The 19,731-nt window shown below is 52.7% G+C and overlaps 3 protein-coding genes across 13 annotated transcripts in view; all 3 read right to left on the bottom strand.

The window, feature by feature from the left end:
* Positions 1-5,153: 5,153 nt before the first annotated feature.
* Positions 5,154-10,045, bottom strand: TMEM25 (transmembrane protein 25). 4 transcript variants are annotated; one of them, XM_079789487.1, is made up of 9 exons: positions 9,935-9,986; positions 9,440-9,525; positions 8,901-9,212; positions 7,928-8,218; positions 7,627-7,758; positions 7,283-7,313; positions 7,062-7,189; positions 6,614-6,706; positions 5,154-6,490 (listed from the first exon to the last, which is right to left on the bottom strand). In XM_079789487.1, exons 2-9 carry the CDS (start codon positions 9,507-9,509, stop codon positions 6,417-6,419), a joined length of 1,131 nt encoding a protein of 376 aa, XP_079645613.1. In that variant the 5' UTR covers positions 9,510-9,525; positions 9,935-9,986; the 3' UTR covers positions 5,154-6,416. The 4 variants fall into 4 exon arrangements, with proteins under 4 accessions (XP_079645613.1, XP_079645612.1, XP_079645615.1 ...); XM_079789486.1 differs by having other exon boundaries at positions 5,155-6,490; positions 9,440-9,599; positions 9,935-10,045; XM_079789489.1 differs by having other exon boundaries at positions 5,156-6,490; positions 7,062-7,162; positions 9,935-9,984.
* Positions 10,046-10,157: 112 nt separating this feature from the next.
* On the bottom strand, positions 10,158-14,399 carry TTC36 (tetratricopeptide repeat domain 36). The gene is made up of 3 exons (XM_079788006.1): positions 14,257-14,399; positions 12,862-13,050; positions 10,158-10,469 (listed from the first exon to the last, which is right to left on the bottom strand). The coding sequence occupies exons 1-3, from the start codon at positions 14,366-14,368 to the stop codon at positions 10,207-10,209; spliced, it is 564 nt and encodes a 187-aa protein (XP_079644132.1). The 5' UTR covers positions 14,369-14,399; the 3' UTR covers positions 10,158-10,206.
* A 578-nt stretch (positions 14,400-14,977) lies between these two features.
* Positions 14,978-19,731, bottom strand: part of KMT2A (lysine methyltransferase 2A) — a 94,019-nt gene continuing 89,265 nt past the window's right edge. For all 8 annotated transcript variants that reach the window (XM_079788492.1, XM_079788491.1, XM_079788493.1 and 5 more), the window contains one exon: positions 14,978-19,333. In XM_079788492.1, coding sequence (XP_079644618.1) covers positions 19,058-19,333 — 276 coding nt within the window. In that variant the 3' untranslated portion in view covers positions 14,978-19,057. The remainder of the gene's footprint in view (positions 19,334-19,731) is intronic.

Here is a 19,731-nt window from a genome sequence, read left to right as displayed (position 1 = left end):
TCCCATTGCTAGAAATTAAGAGCTGGCAGGAACATCCAGCATATAAAGCATAGTATAGAAGGGAGAGGGTCGGGGCTGAGGCAACAAAAATAACCAGGAGAGGTAGAACCAACAAAATGTGATAGATTGGATGTGGGAGGTGAAAGGAAAGAATCAAGGATGACTCCCAGGTTTTTGGGCTTGAGGAACTGGATAATGGGAGAAGGTGGGGCAAGAATTGATTAAGGGGAAAATTACATTAAAATGCTACACTGTTAGCCTAACATACATGATGAACACATAGAAAGGAGGGGAGTCAGTTCTTAGACTCTTAAACTGACTGTGATGTTCACATTATGCTTGAATGTGAGGAGCAGGAGCCTTAGAGCTCAGGCCTCCCCCTGACACTATCTGGACCAGGTGCTGTGCTCTCGGGTGGCGTTCATTAATGCTCACATGTGACTCATAGGGGAAAAGAGAAGCAGAATGTGATGGGGACTCAGATTCTCCACTAGGCTTTTAAGGAACCATCAGATTGGCTTCTTTGACTAGAGCTGAGTGAGACTCAGCACTGATAGATACAGTTGCTTTCTGTTGTTCATGGTAGTTCTGTAAGTCACATGAACACTGAATTACCAAATACTGAACCATTGCTCCTGGGGAAATACGGGCGTCACAACATTTTCATCTACTAGCCATTGGTTCACTGAGTTCACAGCCACCAGCACTCGTCCAGTGAAACTTCTCACACTCTCTCCACGCGGCACATCACATCCTTCTTACACTTAGGAACACTAGACAGCCGCTCGGAACCATGCCCGGGGCCATTTCAAACAGGCAAGTCACCACCAAGCAAAATGGTGCATTGGATAGACCTTGAAAAGGGCCCTGTTTACAATGTGAGAGCTGGAGCCAGGGGCCCTGGGCGCCTTGGGCAGCCTTTAAGTTTCACTGCTGTGAGCAGGTTTGCAGATAATCACGAAAATACTGCACACAGCGAGTGTGTGAATTCACAAATACGGAATCTTCAAATTATGAGGATCAACTGTACCTCCTCCCTAACTTACTGGTTAACAGGTAGGCCTTCTAGCTTTTCTCCCTACTTCAGCACACCCACCATAGCTCTCCAGTGATCATCTTCAGACAAGGTTTTCATCATGGGCTCCTCTCTCCTCTTTAACAATCTGTAGTTACTCCCTTTTGGCTTGCTCTGTGGCCTGGGGAAAATCAGTTTAACTTCTATGCTTCAGTTAATCTAGTTATGAATCAGTTACAATAAACACTAACAATTCTTAGGCTTGTCCTGTGAATAAAAAACATGAAAACATTACGTGCCACAAAATGTGAGATATAATAATCCTATTACTAAGTATACAGTTTCAACTTGGCCTTTTAGACTTGCCACTGGCTAGTCTCTTCATACCCCAAAGTCCTCACATCCCATAAATCCCCACTTCGAACTGTGACCCCAGGCACTCGCCATGACTCATTAGTTCCCGTCTCTAACCAACCTCTCTGCCAGTGGGTCGTGATCCACAGGTTGAGAACCGTTAGGGTCGCCTAAGGCCATCGGAAAACACAGATATTTACATTACGATTCATAACAGTAGCAAAATTAAAGTTATGAAGTAGCAACGAAAATAATTTTATGGTTGGGGGTCACCACCACATGAGGAACTGTATTAAAGGGTCGCGGCATTAGGAAGGTTGAGAACCACTGCTCTATGCAGGCTCTGTTCCTGACAAAGTGTCCCTCACCTCTGCCAATCCTAGGTTCTCAGCACTTCCAAATAAACAAACATAAAACACAAAAGTATCTTCACTTCCTCCTTTTACCTTATTTATTAAAATGACAATACAGGAATAAAAAATCCCAAACAAGGACAAATAGTAAGAAAAAAATGACAGCAGACAAAATAACAATTTTTAAAGCTTTTTTTTAATGTTTCAATTACAGTTGATATACATTATTATATTAGTTTCAGGTGTACACCCCTGGGATTAGCCATTACATAACTTACTAAGTGATCATCCCAAAAAATCTCACACCCATCTGATACCACACATAGTAATGAGAATATTATTGACTATATTCCCTATGCTGCACTTTACTTCCCCATGACTATTCTGTAACAACCAATTTGTACTTAATCCCGTCACCTTTTTTACCCAGCCTCCCAATCCCCCATCTCATCTGGCAACCCTCAAAATGTTCTCTGTATCTATGAGTCTGTTTCTGTCTGTCTGTTTATTTTGTTTTTTAGATTCAATTGTTAATAGATACGGGTTTCTTTTGCCATTTTATTATTCATGTTTTTTATCTTTTTCTTCTTAAAGAAGACCCTTTAGCACTTCTAGTAATACTTGTTTGGTGGTGGTGAACTCCTTTAGATTTTTCCCCCCTCTGGGAAGCCCTTTATCTGATCTTTGATTCTAAATGAGAGCTTTGCTGGGTAGAGAAATGTTGGTTGTAGGTCCTTCTCATCACTTTGAGCATTTCTTGCCAATCCCTTTGGCCTGCAAAGTTTCTATTGAGAAATCAGCTGACAGTCTATGGGAGCTCTCTTATAGGTAACAAACTGCTTTTCTCTTGCTGCCTTTAAGATTCTCTCTTTGTCTTTAATCTTTGACATTATAATTATGATGTGTCTTGGTGTGGGCCTCTTTGGTTCATCTTGTTTGGGACTTTCTATGCTCCCTGGACTTGTATGTCTATTTCCTTCACCAAGTTAGGGGAAATTTTCTGTCATTATTTCTTCAAATTGGTTTTCAATTTCTTGCTGTCTCTCCTCTTTCTGGTACCCCTATGATGTGCTTGAAATTGTCCCAGAGGCTCCTTATACCACCTCATTTTTTTTTTTTTTGGATTCTTTTTCTTTTTACTGTTCTGATTGATTTTTGCTTCCTTATAATCCAAATTGCTGATTTGATTCTCGGCTTCATCTACTCTACTGTTGATTCCCTGTAAATTATTCTTTATTTCAGTTCATGTACCCTTCATTTCTGACTGGACCTTTTTCATGCCATTGAGGTTCTCACTATGTTCATTGCACATCTTTATAACCCACTGGAGGCCCGATGCATGAAATTCATACAGCCCTGGCTGCCTCGGCCCTCGTGGCCCGGCTGCCATCACCCTCTGCGGGGCGATCGATCATGAAGCCTCATCTCTCCATGTATAGCCCCACAGAGGGTGGCGGCAGCCCTGTGGCCATGCCCCCCGCCCACTGGTCATTCCGGAAGGTCGTTCCGCCATCCAGTCTAATTAGTATATTGGCTCTTTTATTATATACCTGGTAGGATGTTATGAATTCTGCATCTGGTATATTACTTGTCTCCATTTTGTTTAGTTCTTTTTCTGGAGTTCTGTTCTTTCATTTGGGACATGTTTGTCTCCTCATTTTGGCAGCCATCCTGTGTTTATTTCTATGGATTAGGTAGAGCTGCTATGTCTCCTGGGCTTGGTAGAGTGGCCTACAATAGTAGGTGTTCTATAGGGTCCAGTGGCACAGCCTTCCCTATCACCCCAGCTGGGCGCTTGAGTGTGCCTCCCATGTTGTCTGTGTACCCCTTCTCTTATTGTTGAGCCTTGATTGTTGTTGGCATGTCAGTGGGAGGAATTTACTGTGAGGCCACTTAGTGAGAAGGATGGGGCATGCCCAGGCCAAATGCTGCTTATTTGAGAGGTTTTAGAAAAATCTGAAGCATGAGCCAAGACAGGCCATTAGGATGGAAAAGCCACTGGAAACAGCTTGGATGGGCCTGAAAGTTGGGTGGGGTGGGGTCTCAGGAAATCACCAGGACGGGGCTAACAGTGTGAGCCAGGTTAATGGAGTCTCAGACATGACACCCACCTGCCAGCTCTTTGGGGGAGGGCTCAGCAAAGGAACAATGGCCTCTGCCAGCACTTTTGTCTGGGAGAAACCTGGCCCCCAGCTCTCGCCCTGATACGGGACAATTCAGTTCCTTCTCATAAGCCTCTAGTGCCTTTCAAGCTGCTGCCCCTGTGCTGCAGCTAGAGGGAGTGAGTCTGAGTAAAGATCATGTGTGGCCCTTTAAGAGGAATGTCTAGGACTTGAGCAGCCTCGGTCTCCCTCAGCGTCAGTCCCCTCTGTTTTTTACAGCCAGAAGATATGGGGAGCCTGGTGTGGGGCTGGTATCCCTTTCTCCTTAGGGGGAACTCCCCAGCCGAGATATCCCTCCCAATTTTCATCTGCCCCACAAGGCTATGGGCGCATCCTGTTCCTTGTCTCCACCCCTCCTACCAGTCTCAATGTGGCTTCTTCAGCTTTAACTCCTTAGTTGTAGGACTTCCATTTGGCTAGATTTCAGGGGTTCTGAATCATGGTTGTTCTGTACATTAGTTGTAATTTTGACATGGTTGTGGGAGGAGGTGAGTAACACATTTACCTATGCTACCATCTTGACCTTCAGAAGTTCTAGTAACACAATTTTGGAAGATGGACAAGTGAGAGCTGATTCTGTAGCAGGAGGGAGTCAAGCCTGCAACGTGACTGCCTGTGGAGGAGAGGGACAGAGAAACTAAGAAGTAAGCCATTTGACACTGCAGAACCCTGGAAAGGATCAGGAATTAAAAGTGGGGAGAGTCTGCCAAGTGATAGTGACTTGGTCACTGGGTGGAGCTCTGATCGCAACCTGGCACTCCCGAAACAGAACATGCCATCATTGCCACTGGAAACAGTGCAATTAGAGAAATATTGATTTTTATTTATCTTAGGGAGGGGGGAGGGGAAGAGAGAAACATCAATTTGCTGTTCCACTTATCTACTAGTATGCATTCATCTGTTGATTCTTGTATGTGCCCTGACTGGAGATTGAACTCACAATCTTGGCACATCTGAATGATACCCTAACCAACTGAGCTACCCAGCCAGGACAATATTATTTATTTAAAAAAATAAAAGATTGGGCCCTAGCTGGTGTGGCTCAGTGGATAGAGCATCAGTCTGCAGACTGAAGGGTCCTGGGTTCAATTCCGGTCAAGGGCACATGCCTGCTTTGTGGGCTCAATCCCCAGTAGGGCGCCTGCAGGAGGCAACCAATCAAGATTATCTCTCATTACTGATGTTTCTATCTCTCTATCCTTCTCCCTTCCTCTCTGAAATCAAGAAAAAATATATTTAAAATAAATAAATAAATAAATAAATAAAAATAAAAGATTGGGAGCAAATAAAGTAGGTTAAGATTCAACAGTATGGTAGGTACATAGGTTTTGCTGAATTTTCTCAACTGTGTGATTTAAAGATCTCATTAAGAAACCTACTTGAAAGAATGAAACACATGTAACATTCACTCAGTCAAGTTTATTGAATTATCGTGTGCTCAGCACTAAATTACAAAAGATAAGGGAAAAATACTCCGCACTCTATTGATTTGCAGGCATTTCCATGTTGCTTTGTAAAGTGTCCCCCAAAAGCTTCCAGCACTGTTGAAGTATGTGCCACTATGGACGTCCCCTGAAGAACAAGGGGCGGGACAGGAAGGGTGGCCTCTTGCTGATGGGTCAGAGCTGAGGTCCCCTAAAGGGGAGACATGTTGAGGGAAACCACCAACCCCGGGGGGGTTCAGGGTCCTCAGTGAATCACAGGAAGGCCAATGTGGGGAAGCCACAGAGCGGCCCTGGGACCCTCCCTCCCCCTCCCAGGAGAAGTGCTTGAAGTGCTGTCACTGTAAGAAAAAGAGGCAGAGCTACATGCCGTCCTGGGTGCCGCCAGGCTCCTCCCCTCCTTCGCTCCTCCTGATTGTGCTAACACCAGGCACTGGCACCACCAGAGGCCAATGGGGGCGTCTAGTGCCCAGTGAAGAAGTGGTAAAGGTCCAATGTATAACCTATGATGCTCAAGAGAAGGGGGACAGTGGGGACAGAGGTACCAGCAGAAGGGACTGGTCTGTGCTTGGCCGCCACCCTGGGACGGGCTGCTCCCTGTGCACAGAGCATTTTATTTCTATGCAATGAGCAGGACTCTGAATGTTCAGAGTGAGCAAAGCTACACAGCACGGGAAGGAAATCCAAGACATGCAGGCCTTCCTAGTCCCACACCAGGCATGTCCCTGTGCCTGCTGTGCGAGGTGCTGAGGAATACTGGTGGGAGGCACAGAGCAGGCCCACGTCACCAGGGCCATGCCACACTTAGATGCCAATGACATCAGAACACACAGGCAAACAGCTCTATCCGCGTGGCACAGGCATCCCATGCAGGCCCCCAACCTGAATAAGAACAAGGGCTTGGGTCCGGTCAGCAACCTGTGCCCTCAGGGTCAGATCCAGTGGAACCCTCCTGTGGATGACAGAAGCACCCCAGCCAGGGATGCAAGCACAAGTGGAAGTGGCATCTCACTGGCAACATGGCCAGGCAGAGGATGCCTTGGAGGGGAGGGTGCCCAGGGGCCTGGGCACCTTCCGTCTCACCCTCAGCTCAGAGCCAGATCTCCTCACTGCTCACACTGGACACTCGGTAGATGTAGCCCAGCATTGGGAGACGGATGAAGCCTGCCGGGTCAGAGATGCCCAGGAGTCTTGGTGACACTCATTCTTGGAAGTCAGGAGGCCCCTCCCTGCCCCTAGGGACTCAGAGGCATAAGTACAAGGCTGAGGAGCAGGGGAGGATGGTACCTCGGCTGGTGAGGAGGCCGCCGGGCTCTGAATCCAGAAGCTCTGGCTCTGGCCGGCTGTTATTCCAAGCTGTCTGTCGGTCCACTGGTTTCCCTGTTGGGTGACAAAGGGCGGGGGGGGGGGGGGGGGTGCCAGGATAAGGAGTGTGCCTGATGGGGCCTTGCCCCTCCTAAGTACCAAGGTCTCTTTTTCTCTTAGAAGCATCTCTGAAGCTCAACTGATTAGAGCATCATCCTGATACACCAAGGTTGGTGGTTCTATCCCCGGTCAGGGCACATATAAGAATCAACCAATGAATGCATAAATAAGCAACAAATTGATGTTTCTCTCTCCCCGCCCCCCCCCCCTTCCCCTTCCTCTCTCTCCCATCATTAAAAGAAAGAAAAAAAGAAAAGGAAAGAAAGCAGCACCTCTGAAGATAAAACGGGCCAGAGGGCCCTGGATGTACCTCTGGAGTCCGGAGTGAGGTCGTTGAGCTGCAGGTTGGATGGGAGGGACATGTTCTCCCGGGGCAGCCGCACGTTGTTGAGCTTCAGGTTGTTGGAGTCACTGAGGTGGACAAGCCCGGGATGTGCCCTGGTCCAGGGCCGAGTCCTGCTTTGGGCCCAGTTCTAGGACTGGCAGCAGCTAACCTCCATTCAGCCCCGTTCCCCAGCCCAGGGCAGTTACCTAGAGAGCAGAGATGGGCGCCGGGAGGGGCCTGAGGAGAGAAACCATACCACCACTTCAGTGTGCCGCCCGCACCGGCCTTTGCCCCCTGCCCTTCCAGACCCAGGCCCCTCAGGCAAGAGGTCTCTCAAACGCCAGCCCTGGCTCTGGGACCAGAAATGCTGTGCCTAGTGCTTGGCCCGGCCACCTGGATGCCTGTGATTACCCATGGCCACACCCCGGGGACACCTGTCCTGCCACTTGTCAGATGACTGGTTCTGCCCGCCCTACTTCCTGCCCTGCTGCTCACCCTGCCCTCATCTCCGCTCCCACAGCCACCCTAGCCCCCACCACTTTGGCCCTACCGTTTGTCTTCTTCTCTTTCCTGCAGACCAGGCAGGCCACTAAGGTGCTGAATGCCACCAGGGTGCCCAGCGATAGCCCTCCAGCCACAATGATGCCCAGCAGTGGCACTTCCACCCGAGTGGCCAGGAGTCCTGCAGGTGGTCCTTTGGTTAGGTTCCAAGAAGGCATGGCCCCCAACTCTGGGATGCCACAGGTCCGACTCTGTCCTCCTTGCCCAAGGTGGCTGGGGACAGCTCACTCACAAGCCTCATCCAAAGGGCAGCAAGTCCTCCCGTTTCTGTACTGACGGTCCACGCTCACCTTGGGCTGGGAGCGAGGCACTGGTGACCCCCACATCGTTGGTGGCGACCACAGAGAGGTTGTGTGCCAGGTTGCGAAGCTGCAGCTGCACTGTGTGGTTGGTGAGCCAGGGGTAATTCCGGGCATCCAGCACCAGGAAGTCTGAAGTGTTGACAGTCACCGGCCCGTCCTGGTCGATCCAGGTCACATTGGCAGGTGGGTTGGCACGGACCAGGGCAAAAAGAACCACCAGGAGGCCCTGGCCCCGAGCTTCCTGGTACTTGGCCCCGACCTGGGCAATCTCCGGTTTAACTGGGGCAAAGCAGAGGCCAATGTGTTCTCCCCACAGCTCCTCATACTCCTGCCCGTTCCTCCCAGACCCAGAGGGACTTCTCCTCCAGGGGACACCAGGAAATAGGAAGGCTATGTCCACCTCAGAGGCAGCATTTTGTAGTGATCAAGAGTATAAACACAAGCCCGGCCGGTGTGGTTCAGTGGTTGAGCATCAACTTATGAACCAGGAGGTCACGGGTTTGATTCCAGGTCAAGGCACATGCTGGCGTTAGGGGGACTCGGTTTCCCCAGTAGGGGGCGTGCAGGAGGCAGCTGATCAATGAGTCTCTCATCATTGATGTTTCTATCTCTCTCTCCCTCTTTCTTCTTCTCTCTCTAAAAAGTCAATAAAAACATATTTTTAAAAAAAGAGTATAAACACTAGAGCCAAATGTATGGATCTGAACACTGGCTGTGCTTCTTACCAGCTAGATGTGTGATCTCTGCCAGATTACTTAACTTCTCTGTGCTGTTTTCTTATTTGTAAAGTGGAGATAACAATAGGTATTCGCTCATTGGATTATTTGTGAGGATTAAAGTTAGTTAATATTTGCAAAGCACTTAAATGTGTGTTAAATGTCCTATGAGACCATCTGCTATGTGGCTGCTGGGGGTCCCTGGGCAGAGGACCTCTTCCCCTGGCCCCCTCGGGGACACTCACATTGCACATTGAGGATGACGGAGGCGTTGGCTGCCGGGCCACTGCCTGGGTCCTGCAGGGAGCAGTTGAGCTCATGCTGGGACCGCTGGGCAGTGACAGTGAGGGTGCTGGTGCCTCCAGAGAAGGCCTCCCCGCCCACACTCAGCAGCCGTGAGGTGCTGGCCTCCTGCAGCTGTCCATCCAGGTACCAGGCCAATCGGGGGGTGCCAGACACCCCTGCCACTCGGCAGGTGAAGGGGTGGCGTTCATTCTCCCGAAGTGCCAGCTCAGCCCAGGCCTGGCCATCGATTTGTGGCGCCAACTCCCCCCAACCTGGAACACGACAGAATATTCTGGGTCGGGATGGTACTGCTCTGTGACCAAGAAGAGTCCAGTCACTGAGGGGCAGCGGGCGGAGAGAGGACTCCCACAGGGGGTGGCTGCATCGTGGGTATGTGGGTCAGGGGAAACCCAGCGCTGCAGCCGAGGGCCTGAAGGTCGAGGTGCAGGCAAGGAGGGGAGAGAAGACACGGCCTAGAAGTGTCTGAAGAGGGGTGTACCTGAGCTCAGGAGGGCTGGCAGGAGCAGCAGTGTGTGCGGGAGGGTGGCTGGGCCTGCGGGCGGCGCCATGGTGGCCGCGGCCTGGCTGCCAAAAGAAGGGGGCGGGCCTCGACCTTAGCCAGGTGGTGGCGGGCAAATTGACTCCTCCGGGAATTAGCTCTCCAGAAACAAAAGTAAACCACGCAAGTAAACACAAATGTAGACCGACCCACAGGGCGGAAGGCAAGGAGGCGAGCAGCCAAGCACGGAAGGCCGCACCGACCCGCTGGCGAACTGGCCAGCTCCGCTGAGGCCGACTCCAGCCCGGCGCGGCCCGCCCCAGGCGCAGGCCCCCCGCCCTCGCGCCCCGCCCCAAGGGGCCGTCTGCTCCAGACCCCGTCTCACCCCGCCCCCCGCCGCCCTCCTTCCGGTTGCGGAGGCGAGGGTGGGCTGAGGAGAAGGTGGTCCCGCAGGCGGGGGTCGCGAAGAGCACCCACCCCGCCTCCCGGCCTCACCTCGCCCTCGGCCCGGCGCAGCCACAGGCAGTGACGGGAGCAAGCCTGCCGGGCGCGCCGCGCTGGGCTGGACCAATCAGCGCCGGGGCCGCAGCCGCCTGCCCCGCCCCCGGCCCCTGCCGCGCAGGCGCCCGAAGCCCCGCCCCCGGCCCCTGTCGCCTGCTCTGCCCCTGGCCCTGCCGCGCAGGCGCCTCCCGCGGCGGCGCAGAAACGAGCAGCAGACTGGCGAGCCGGCAGCTTTATTGGTTGGGGCGCCCCTCCCACCCGCGGGCTCAGCGCAGGGTGCGCTCCCCGCGCAGCTGCCCCATCACGTCGGCCAGCATGCGGTTGCACAGCGCGGCGTACGGGTTCAACAGCACCAGCTGGCGCCGCGCGAAGGGGCTGCCCAGCCGCGCCGCCCGCTCGAAGTCCCGGCGAGCGTCGTCGTCCCGGCCCTGCAGCCGCGCCAGCAGCCCGCGCTGCACGAAGCTCTGGCGGGCGGCGCGGCCCCGGCCGCCGCTCAGCGCCACGGCGCGCTCCAGGTCCTCCAGGGCCCCTGCGGACAGCGAGCACAGCCCGGGCTCAGGCCGCTGTTGCAGCACACAGATGGACCCGAGAGCCGGAGACGCCCTGGCTCCTGGCTGCGGCCAGTGGCCGGCAGCGCCCTCGCCTGCCCCACGCCCACCCCCGCAGTGCTGGGAGCCCTTTGAACAGCCGCTGTGCTCCTGAGTCTGGCCCGTGGCCGGCCCGGAGCAGGCAGGTCATTCCACATGGACCTGGGTCCCCGTCTGCCACTTGCCAGGTGACTGAGTCCCAGAGCCCCAAATAATTACAGTTTCTTACAAATACAGGCAAGTGCATGTCTCTTTCTTTTTCCTTTTGAAGGCTTTTCTCTCCTTTTTTCCATTGTGTGACTTTTTTAACCATGAGGAAGGGTTCTCCTTCCTTAGTGCCTTTTTTAAAAATAATTGATGCCGAGGCCGGTTTGGCTCAGTGGATAGAGCGTCGGCCTGCGGACTGAAAGGTCCCAGGTTCGATTCCGGTCAAGGGCACGTACGTTGGTTGCGGGCACATCCCCGGTGGGGGTTGTGCAGGAGGCAGCTGATCAATGTCTCTCTCATCGATGTTTTTGACTCTCTATTCCTCTCTCTTCCTCTCTGTAAAAAAATCAATAAAAAAAAGTTAAATTTGTAGTTTAAAAAAAATTGATTTTTAGAGACAGGATGGGAGAGAAAGAGAGAAATGTCGGCTGCCTCCTGCACAGCCCCTACCTACAGGGATGGAACCTGTAGGCTGTGCCCTGCCCGGGAATTGAACCTGGCAGTCTTTCCGTGCATGGCGCGATGCCCAACCAGCTGAGCTACACCGGCCAGGGCCCCATTGTGTGATTTTTAAAACTGTTTCTCCACTGACCGCCTTTCCTCACTCTTTATTTCCACAGTCTTCACTATTTTGTATCTAATTTTTTTTGAAGGGGGTCTTGGAGCCAGAGCTGGCCTGCCGCGTTTTTATTTTTATTGTCCTCATAAAATACTGGGGTGAGGCCTGTGAACTCAGCCCGGGGAGCCTGCTGGCATCTACTGTAGGGCCCATGAGCGGCATCTCTCTGGGTTCTCTCACTTCACTCTTGCCCTTCATAGTCTAGACGGGAGACCCCGCCAGGATGGTTGGGGAGCTCGCCATCCTAGCAAGGCTGAGCTGCCTTCTGGCTGTTTTGGCCCCGGAACCAGCGAGGGCTCTGGACCCAGGCCTTGGAGCAGCTCTCTGATGGCAGCACTTTTCGGTTTCCCGCCGAGGAGCTGGTCTGGAGCAATGGAAAGCCTCCTGCAGGCGAATGGCCTCTGGTCCTTTCTGGGGCTTTGGTCTGTAGGCTGTCTCCAGGACCTTTAAGCCCTGCCCTGCCCTGCCAGGGCCAGACCAGCCTGAAGGAGGGACCCTCGAGGTTCTCCGCTGTTCCCATAATGGAGTCCAGGCCTCCCCCCCCCCGCCCCCCACCGGCCTGGCAGTACTGGACCCAGGAGCACGCCCACCACCAGGAGTCGGAACAGTCTCCTAGACTTCTGTGACTCAGCACTGGACTGGTCGGCCTCGCTCTGGTTCCTACCACGGCCCCTTTTCTCCCACTGTCCCCACTCCGGCTAGAATGACCTAAATGCAGCAAGTCTGATCCAGTCACTCCCAGTTAAAACCCTTTAGTGATTCCTGTTTACTTCCAGGCCCTGCCCCATCCTTCCACCACTCCCTGGTCCAGCCAGCTTGGAGTTGTGATGTTCCCTGTACCTTTCTTTCATGCCTTTCTGGGCCTCTACAGGCTGTGCCTTCTCCACTTCCTCCCCTCCATCCAACGAACTCCTACTCATCCTTCAAAACCCACTCATCAGGAGCAGATCCTTCTCAACCTGTTATGGTGGTATCGTAATTATGTCTGTCCTGGCCCCTAGCCTGCAAGGTTCTTGAGAAGCAGTATCACTCTGGAGCCCTAACACCTGGTTCCAATCCCAGTTCTGCTACTTCTCAGCTGTATGAGAGCAGCATGCACCTAACCTCCAATCTTCAGTGTCTTCATCTGTAAAACGAAGATAAGACTACACACTTCCAGGGTTGTGAGAATTAAAGTAGTTACTACAGCTTACATGTGAAGTGCTCAGTGGCTGGCACATCGTAGTTGCCGTGTCTTTTATCTTTGTGTCCTCAGCACCTGGCCCATTGTTACAGTAGTAGATTCTCATGAAATGTTAAATAAATAAATGGAATGCAATCTAATCTGACTTTCACAATAGCCCCAAGAGGTTAGCAGGGACCATAATCTCTCTCTTATAGGTAAGAATGCAGATTCCAGAGCGGTTGAATGACTCCCCACCCCCAAACCCCAACCCTACAACCACTTCATCTCCGGTCTGTGCACCCCAGGGCCCCTTCTGTAGAGGTTCCAGGGCACCTCCCCTCACCTGCCACATCCCCCTGGAGCCGCCGGGCCTGGGCTCGGTTGTTGTAGGCTGACGCCCTCTCGGGCAGCAGGTTGATGGCTTGGCCAAACCTCTCCAGCGCTGTGCCGAGGTCGCCGGCCTCTGCTGCCGTCACCCCCTGCAGCTCCAGGGCCTTGGACTGCTCCAGCTGTGCTTGCGGGAAAACTCCACCTGTGCCAGGGAGGGAGCCAGGAGGGGGCAGGCGTGCGGTCGGGAGCAAGAAGCAAACGCCACCTCAGGCTTTGGACACGTGAGCCAGCACGGACTGGGCTGAGGGGTGGGTCACAGCTGGATAGGATGTGGAATTTGGGATGGGGTGTGGGGGGAGCCGAGGTCACCCCGGGCTAAGAGCTAGCACTGCCTAAGCCCCAAAGGCACCTGGGAATGAAGAGAATGAAGCTCATGCTCCTTAGCCTGCAGCTAAAAAGACTTGCTCAAGGCCACACGGCCTGTGAGTGGCACAGCTTGAATTTGAACCCAGGTCCTTTCCTGAGCTTGCCCCCGTTTTGCTCGACTGCACTGCCTCCAACACGAAGGCCTCTGTGACACCCCAGGTCTCGAAGATCCCTCCCCACATATCCCCAGCTTTTCAGCCTTAGGTCTCAGAAGGCTTAGGCGTCACCCCTTTAGAAACAAGGACATGAAAACCTCAATGGGGCCCTGGCCGGTGTGGCTCAGTGGATAGAGCGTCGGCCTGCGGACTCAAGGGTCCCAGGTTCGATTCCGGTCAAGGGCATGTACCTTGGTTTCGGGCACATCCCCAGTAGGGGGTGTGCGGGAGGCAGTTGATTGATGTTTCTCAGCAATGTTTCTAGCTCTCTCTCCCTCTCCCTTCCTCTCTGTAAAAAATCAATAAAATATATATATTTAAAAAACAAACAACAAAGATACCTCAATGGGGACACCAGTTCCCACCGGGACCGATGGAAAGCCAGAGTGCACTGTGGGAGGATCTGCTCAGTGCTTGCTTGTGGTGGTGGGTGGCACTGAATGCTCGCTTAGCTTGCAAGAGCCCTGCCTGCCCTCTCCGGTCTTTGTGGTGATATTGTTATGACAGTGACGTGAGAGTTTAATAGCACCCTCCGACCCCCCAACACAGTGAAGCTTGGGTCATAGGGAGAATTGAGTAGTGCAGTACACTCAGAGGTGTGAGGGCTGAAGGACTGAGACGAGCCCTGGCCCTTTCCTCTTGGCAGTGACTCTTGTCAAACGCCCATCAGTGTACAAGGGATCTGCAGATCTTTAAGGCCAATCTCAATCATTGCCCAAGGGTCTGGAATAAACACGGGGTTTTGCAAGACCACCTACCGCGGCCTCTCCAGGAAGGCCTGCAGACCAGCCAATGTAGAGAGCTATCCTCCAAGGTCAAATACTCACCTTCATCTTCTTCCTCAGCTTCCTCTCCCAGGTCCAACCCAACAACGTCTCCAAATGGGGTGTCGGGGTTGAAGATGGCCTGCAAAACCGCCTGATCGTTTAGAGTCCCCATGGTGCTCAACTCCAAAACTCCAAAAAGGCGACTCAGGATGAGCGGAGGGAGGGAGAAGCGGTGGGTGGGGTCTGAGCTTTGCAGCCAGTGGATCTGAGGGAGGCTGTTTGAGGACCATCCCCGTGAAGAGGAGTGTCTCCCATTCTTTTGGTTACAGTGTAAACTGGATGTCCTTTGGCCCTGGGCTCGTGACCCTGGCTTGGCAGAACATTTACAGCTATTTCTCAACCACCTCCCACCAGCACCCCCATCCCAGGAGAAACAGTAAATAAATACAAGTTCAGGCTTAAGGTGGAGTGGAGCAAAGAGCCGTTCTGTCCAGGTGCTCCTTTGCATGCTTTTATTATATTCAGATCAGGAGGAAACCAACAGAAGCCAGGGCTGGACGACCCATGGAAGAGGGAGGGGGTATGCAGGCAGTAAAGGAACTACTTCTTTGTCTTCTTGAACCTTTCTTTACATTCAGGTTAGGTGCTGAGTACACGTCATTGATAAGGACAGGAAATACTGTGGAGAGAGCCAGTGTGTAAGGCAGGGGACTGCGGAAGGCATCCTGTGCCCCTCGCCCAACCCTCCGCCCAGCCAAAGCCAAAAGAAAGCTCCACCACGTGCAGCAATAAACTTGACATGTTTATTAATTAAACTATCACTTAAATAAAAAAAAGTGCATAGAAAATAAACATGTTTAAAAACTCCTTTTTTTTACAACTATGTACACTTTTTACTTTTACATTCAGTCTTTCGTAGAGAGCTTTCAGCATTATTATTTTTTGAACTATTAAAGTTACTTTCCTTCATCCCTGTCACAGGGAGTTAACACTGATGGACTTTAGACATTTTTTTCCCCTTTTTTTTTCTTTTTTCTCTAACCAGAAGCTTGGAAGAACACAAGGAAAGAAAACAAACAAACAAACAAACCGAAAGATCTGTTCTACATGATAAAGGTATCAAGTGTCATTTTTAGAAAAGAAGCTTGTCATCTGTTGAGCTTTTGAAACAATTATTCAACTATCTGTATTTACTAAAGAGACTGTTAAAAGTTCGATGAAAGAAACACCACGAGTCTATTTTCTTGGTTGAAGACAGAACTAGAGTACCTGGGAGCAAGATACCAGGAAAGCACAGAACACGATTTTCCCCTAAATGCAGGTGGTAACCCCAACACTCAACCAAAAATAGAAAAACAAGGAGTACAGATACTGCCCGGCAACACCCACTGGCAGGAAAGCATCCAGGAGGCACCGCCTGCGTCTCTGACCGCTGGAACCGCTGTCGCCTCGCGGTGTCCGGGCCTCCCCATTCCCGAGCATCAGAGGGCCAGCGGCTTTCCCGCCGCCACTACAACTGGAGCACACCCTTATCTAAGTGTTGAGAGAATGAAAGCCATGGCTGCACGAGGCTTTGTTACACGGTGCGTTACTATATGAGTTCCTATATATATCATATTTATACTTATTTGAAAACCAAAACACAAAGTTGCAATTTTTCAGAGTGTGAGTCTTGACTGGTGTTCGTGATTCGGCATAAAACCATCTGCTCAATCACCTTGTATTGCTTTAAATGAAGGAGACGAAACAAAATCACACCCAGCCCTTTGCAATGACCCGCTTTTCCTTAAAAAAAAAAAAAAAAAAAAAATTAACTTAAAGTATCCCAAATCAAACTTAAAAGTTATCTGACAAGGTTTGGACCTTTAGTAGTTTCGGATATTTGATTGAACGTCAGTCCTTTAGAAAGATACATTCATTAAGATTTGTGTTGTGTGAAATCCAGGGTGCCGCGTGGAACTTGCCGCGTGGCCGGGGATCTGCAGGGCGAGCAGGGTGGGGCCTGGATCGCGCAAAGGAGCCTGGGCGGAGCATACAGCTGCCACGGCGCCCCGTAACTCGCTCCTGGTCTACAACCAGGAGGGGTTGTGCTGAAGGTGGTGGACAGTAACAGAGGGACCGAGTTCTGGCCAAGGGTCAGCGCCAGCAGCTATTCCGGTTACACGGCGTCTCCGCCCCCAGGCGGCGGCCGCAGCAGCACAGCCGTGCTCACAGAACCAGTGCTCAGAACCAGCCAGGTGCAGCCTGTCACTCCTTAGGGACTTGGGGTGCCCCTTGGAGACTCTTAGGAATGACCCACCGCAGCACCTGTCTGCACGTCTGAGAGGAGACTTCTTCGCTCACTTTCAAAACAAATTTGGGCGTTTTGGAGGCAGCTGTCCCACCTTCTGCCTGCTTAGCTCACTCCCCAAGTCCCTGGCAGGTTGGCGGAAGTTTGGCAATGAACTCAAGGCTGAGCTGTGGGAGGGACTTCTCGTTTCCGTGGTTATAACCAGGGAGGGCAAGGCCAGGCAGGCCACCTGCAGCCACAAGGAGACGCAGGTTTGGGACAGGAGGGGCTCACGGTCCTCGGCCTGGCAGACCAGGAACTGGGTCTGCTCAGCTGAGTGTCCCCACCCCGGACTGGCCTTTGGTGAAGTCATGACCCATCAGTGCATTAATCATTCCAGTAACAAATGCAGCTTAAGGTTTTTTTCTAAAAAAAAAATAAAAAATTAAAGGATCTACAAAAACCTCACACAGTGCAATAATAAAGGAAACCAGACAGTAGTGAACCCTCAGCCACCACGTCTTGTTCACGGGCGAGAGGAAGGGAGGGAGGTCTGGGTGGAGTGCCTTCTCCGCGCCTCAGGGCAGTCTGCCACCCTGGCCACAGGGCGGGCCCGCACGCGGGACAGTGCATGTCCCAGCAGAGCCACCACACGGAGCCGTAAGGTCACGGGAGCCTAGGCGCCCGGGGCGAAGGCACAGCGGAGCCGGGAGCCAGGGCAGAGCTGGCGGAGTATTGCTTGGCTGCACTTCCCAGGGACGGGCTCCAGGGGAGGGACCGCGCTGTCCGCCGGGGCGGAGCAGATCTGCTCCAGCTTCAACGGGGTCTCTGCAGGAATGGGGGCGCAGTGGGCACGGGAGGAACAGGTGACCTACGAGGCAGATGGTGACGGGGATGTCAGGTGCCATCCGCTCGGTCGCTAACAGTGAAGCGGGAAAGGACAGGACCACGTGTCACGGCTCGGAGCCAGGGCCAGGAAGGGGACAGTGCGGGAAAGAAGAGGAGCGGCCCCATGGGGCTGGGTGACCTTCCTTTCCTTTTATTGTTGAAGAGCAGACCCAGGAAACGTGTATGTCAACAGGGCACACAAACTACACACGGAACAACGGAAACTTCCAGGAGGAGCTGGGCAGGAAAAGCCAGACTTTGCATGTACAGCTGAATAGTTTCTTTAACTTCATCCTATGAAAATAAAAACTTATTTAAAACCGATCTTTTAAATTAGGATAATACCGCGGTTTAAAAAATAGCCTCGTCATAAGTGCTTCTCCCTATGAAGTGCTTCTCATAGAAAAATATACAAAATATATTTACATTTATAAAACCTTAAATAGTAAACTGTAAACAGAACAGAGTAAAATCTGATGACTTAATTTAATGGGGGGACACTGTGGGGGGGGGGGGCGGTGTGCCGGTGACCCGCCCGGGGCGCAGGGCAGTAGTGTCAGGAACTCACGAGCCGTGGAGTTTGCATAGGTGGCAGGCCCCTCAATGCAAGGTGCTCAGTCCCCAAGGTTTGGGCCTTGAAATCTGATTAGTGTTGTGCCTTCAGCTGGACATGGACCCTTTAAAGATCAAGTCTTCCTATGTCGTCACAAAGGGAAAATGGTCACCACGGCCCAGGGAGGGGCCCAGAGGCACCCTGGCCCGATGCTCTGGTTGCCGCATGCCTCAACTATTGAAACAATCTTTCCCTCGTCTCAAATACAGGCTCTGGACATTTCTCCAAAACTCTCAGCGGAGCTTTGAGAAAACGCCTCCTTCTGTCTGGTTCCGGCCAAGGCCTCCTGTCCACCTCCCACTGGGAGTGCCTCCAGGCTCAGGGGACGTTGGGAGGCGCACAGTATGCCCACAGGGAGTGCCCTTGAGCAGGAGTCACAGTCTCCTCCACCCAGAGAGAATGGGAAGCAGTGGAGGCCGAGCAGGGGAAACGCGGGAAGGGGAGTGAAGAGGAGTGAGGAGGAAGCTGCTCCTACTGTCAGGGAAGGTAACTGGCTGAGATGAGGCCCATGGGACGTCCTCCCACTTACGGCCACGGGCTCGGCGTTTGGTAATTAACTGGCACAACCCCAACACAGCCTTCGACACCAAAGGTGCTGAGAATCCTCTTTCCCAACCAGAAGCGAGCGCTCACTGGGAAGGCAAGGAAACCACCCGCCTCCTGTTTGTTCCCCGACGGCTCCAGGTGGGCCCGGCCGGCAAGTGGCCAGGGACCGAACCACCCCCCCCCAGGGCTCTGGCTGGCCCCGGCTGCAGGGCGTGGGAACGGGCCACGGAGAGGACGCCACTTCTGCCTGAGGAGAGGCTCAGCCCAACCTCCCAAGGCAACTCATCCAGAGCTCCTTCCAGGCACGTCTACTAGGGACCCCTCTCCCCCTTTTTTAACAGCACATAACCAGGGGCCCCAGCAGAAGGCAGGTCACGGATCTTTTCTGAGACCTCAACTCCCCCCAGGGCTGCGATCACACGTATAATGTGAATACGGGACTCAGGGCTCAGCCATCGGGGAGGCCCTCAACAGTGCCCCTCAGGCCCGGACTCCCGGCTCCGGCGAAGGCGGTCCTGGCCGCGGCACTGGGGAGAGCAGCAGCTTTAGTTCAGGAACTTCCGGCATTTCTTGGCGCCGCAGTTGCAGGGCAGCTTGTTGCTGGCGTCCTCGATGGGGAACTTGTAGTCGTAGGTGAGCTCCTCCCCGCGGTAGATCTTGCGCACGGCGAAGATGACGATGTGCTTCTGCCCGTCGACGTTGATGACCCGGGAGTAGCAGTTGGGCTCGCACGAGTGGTTGATGAAGCGGGCGGCGTTGCCGTGCATGGTGGCGTCCACCACCTCGGCGTCATCGATGCGGAACATGTAGCAGCCGATGCCCTGCGTGCGAAGGAGAGCGGGGAACCTGCGTTCAGTACAGCTCAGATTTGAGAGTGTTTCCCAGCCTTTTCTTTCTTTTTTTAACTGAGAAATACGTGTTTAAAAAAGATTTTTGTTAACTCTCACTGAGGATATTTTCCCATTCCTTTTTAGGGGGAATGGAAGGGAAGGGGAGGAACAAAGAGACACATCGATGTGAGAGAAATACATCAGCTGGCTGCCTTCCACACTTGCCCGCCCAGGGCCGGGGATCGAGCTGCAACCAAGGTATGTGACCGTGACGGGACCTGAGACCTTCCATCTGGGGGCGGATGCTCTAACCACTTAGCCACACCGGCCAGGGCCCAACCTTTTCCTGATGTGACTTATAGTTGCTGCTGCTGAACAACATTTCTTCT

The sequence above is a fragment of the Cnephaeus nilssonii genome (assembly GCF_951640355.1).
Source record: "Cnephaeus nilssonii genome assembly, chromosome: 13".
NCBI lineage: Eukaryota > Metazoa > Chordata > Mammalia > Chiroptera > Vespertilionidae > Cnephaeus > Cnephaeus nilssonii.
This window is presented reverse-complemented; position numbering and strand designations above follow the sequence as displayed.

What these genes read in the sequence shown, in the direction of transcription:
- TMEM25 (XM_079789486.1), bottom strand. Translation starts at nt 9,509, where the DNA reads ATGGCGCCGCCCGCAGGCCCAGCCACCCTCCCGCACACACTGCTGCTC. An exon ending in CGTCATCCTCAATGTGCAAT is followed by an intron (nt 8,219 to 8,900) that starts GTGAGTGTCCCC and finishes GCTTTGCCCCAG; the next exon opens with TTAAACCGGAGATTGCCCAG. An exon ending in CCTCACTCCGGACTCCAGAG is followed by an intron (nt 6,707 to 7,061) that starts GTACATCCAGGG and finishes GTCACCCAACAG; the next exon opens with GGAAACCAGTGGACCGACAG.
- TTC36 (XM_079788006.1), bottom strand. Translation starts at nt 14,368, where the DNA reads ATGGGGACTCTAAACGATCAGGCGGTTTTGCAGGCCATCTTCAACCCC. An exon ending in AGCTGAGGAAGAAGATGAAG is followed by an intron (nt 13,051 to 14,256) that starts GTGAGTATTTGA and finishes TCCCTGGCACAG; the next exon opens with GTGGAGTTTTCCCGCAAGCA. An exon ending in GCTCCAGGGGGATGTGGCAG is followed by an intron (nt 10,470 to 12,861) that starts GTGAGGGGAGGT and finishes CGCTGTCCGCAG; the next exon opens with GGGCCCTGGAGGACCTGGAG.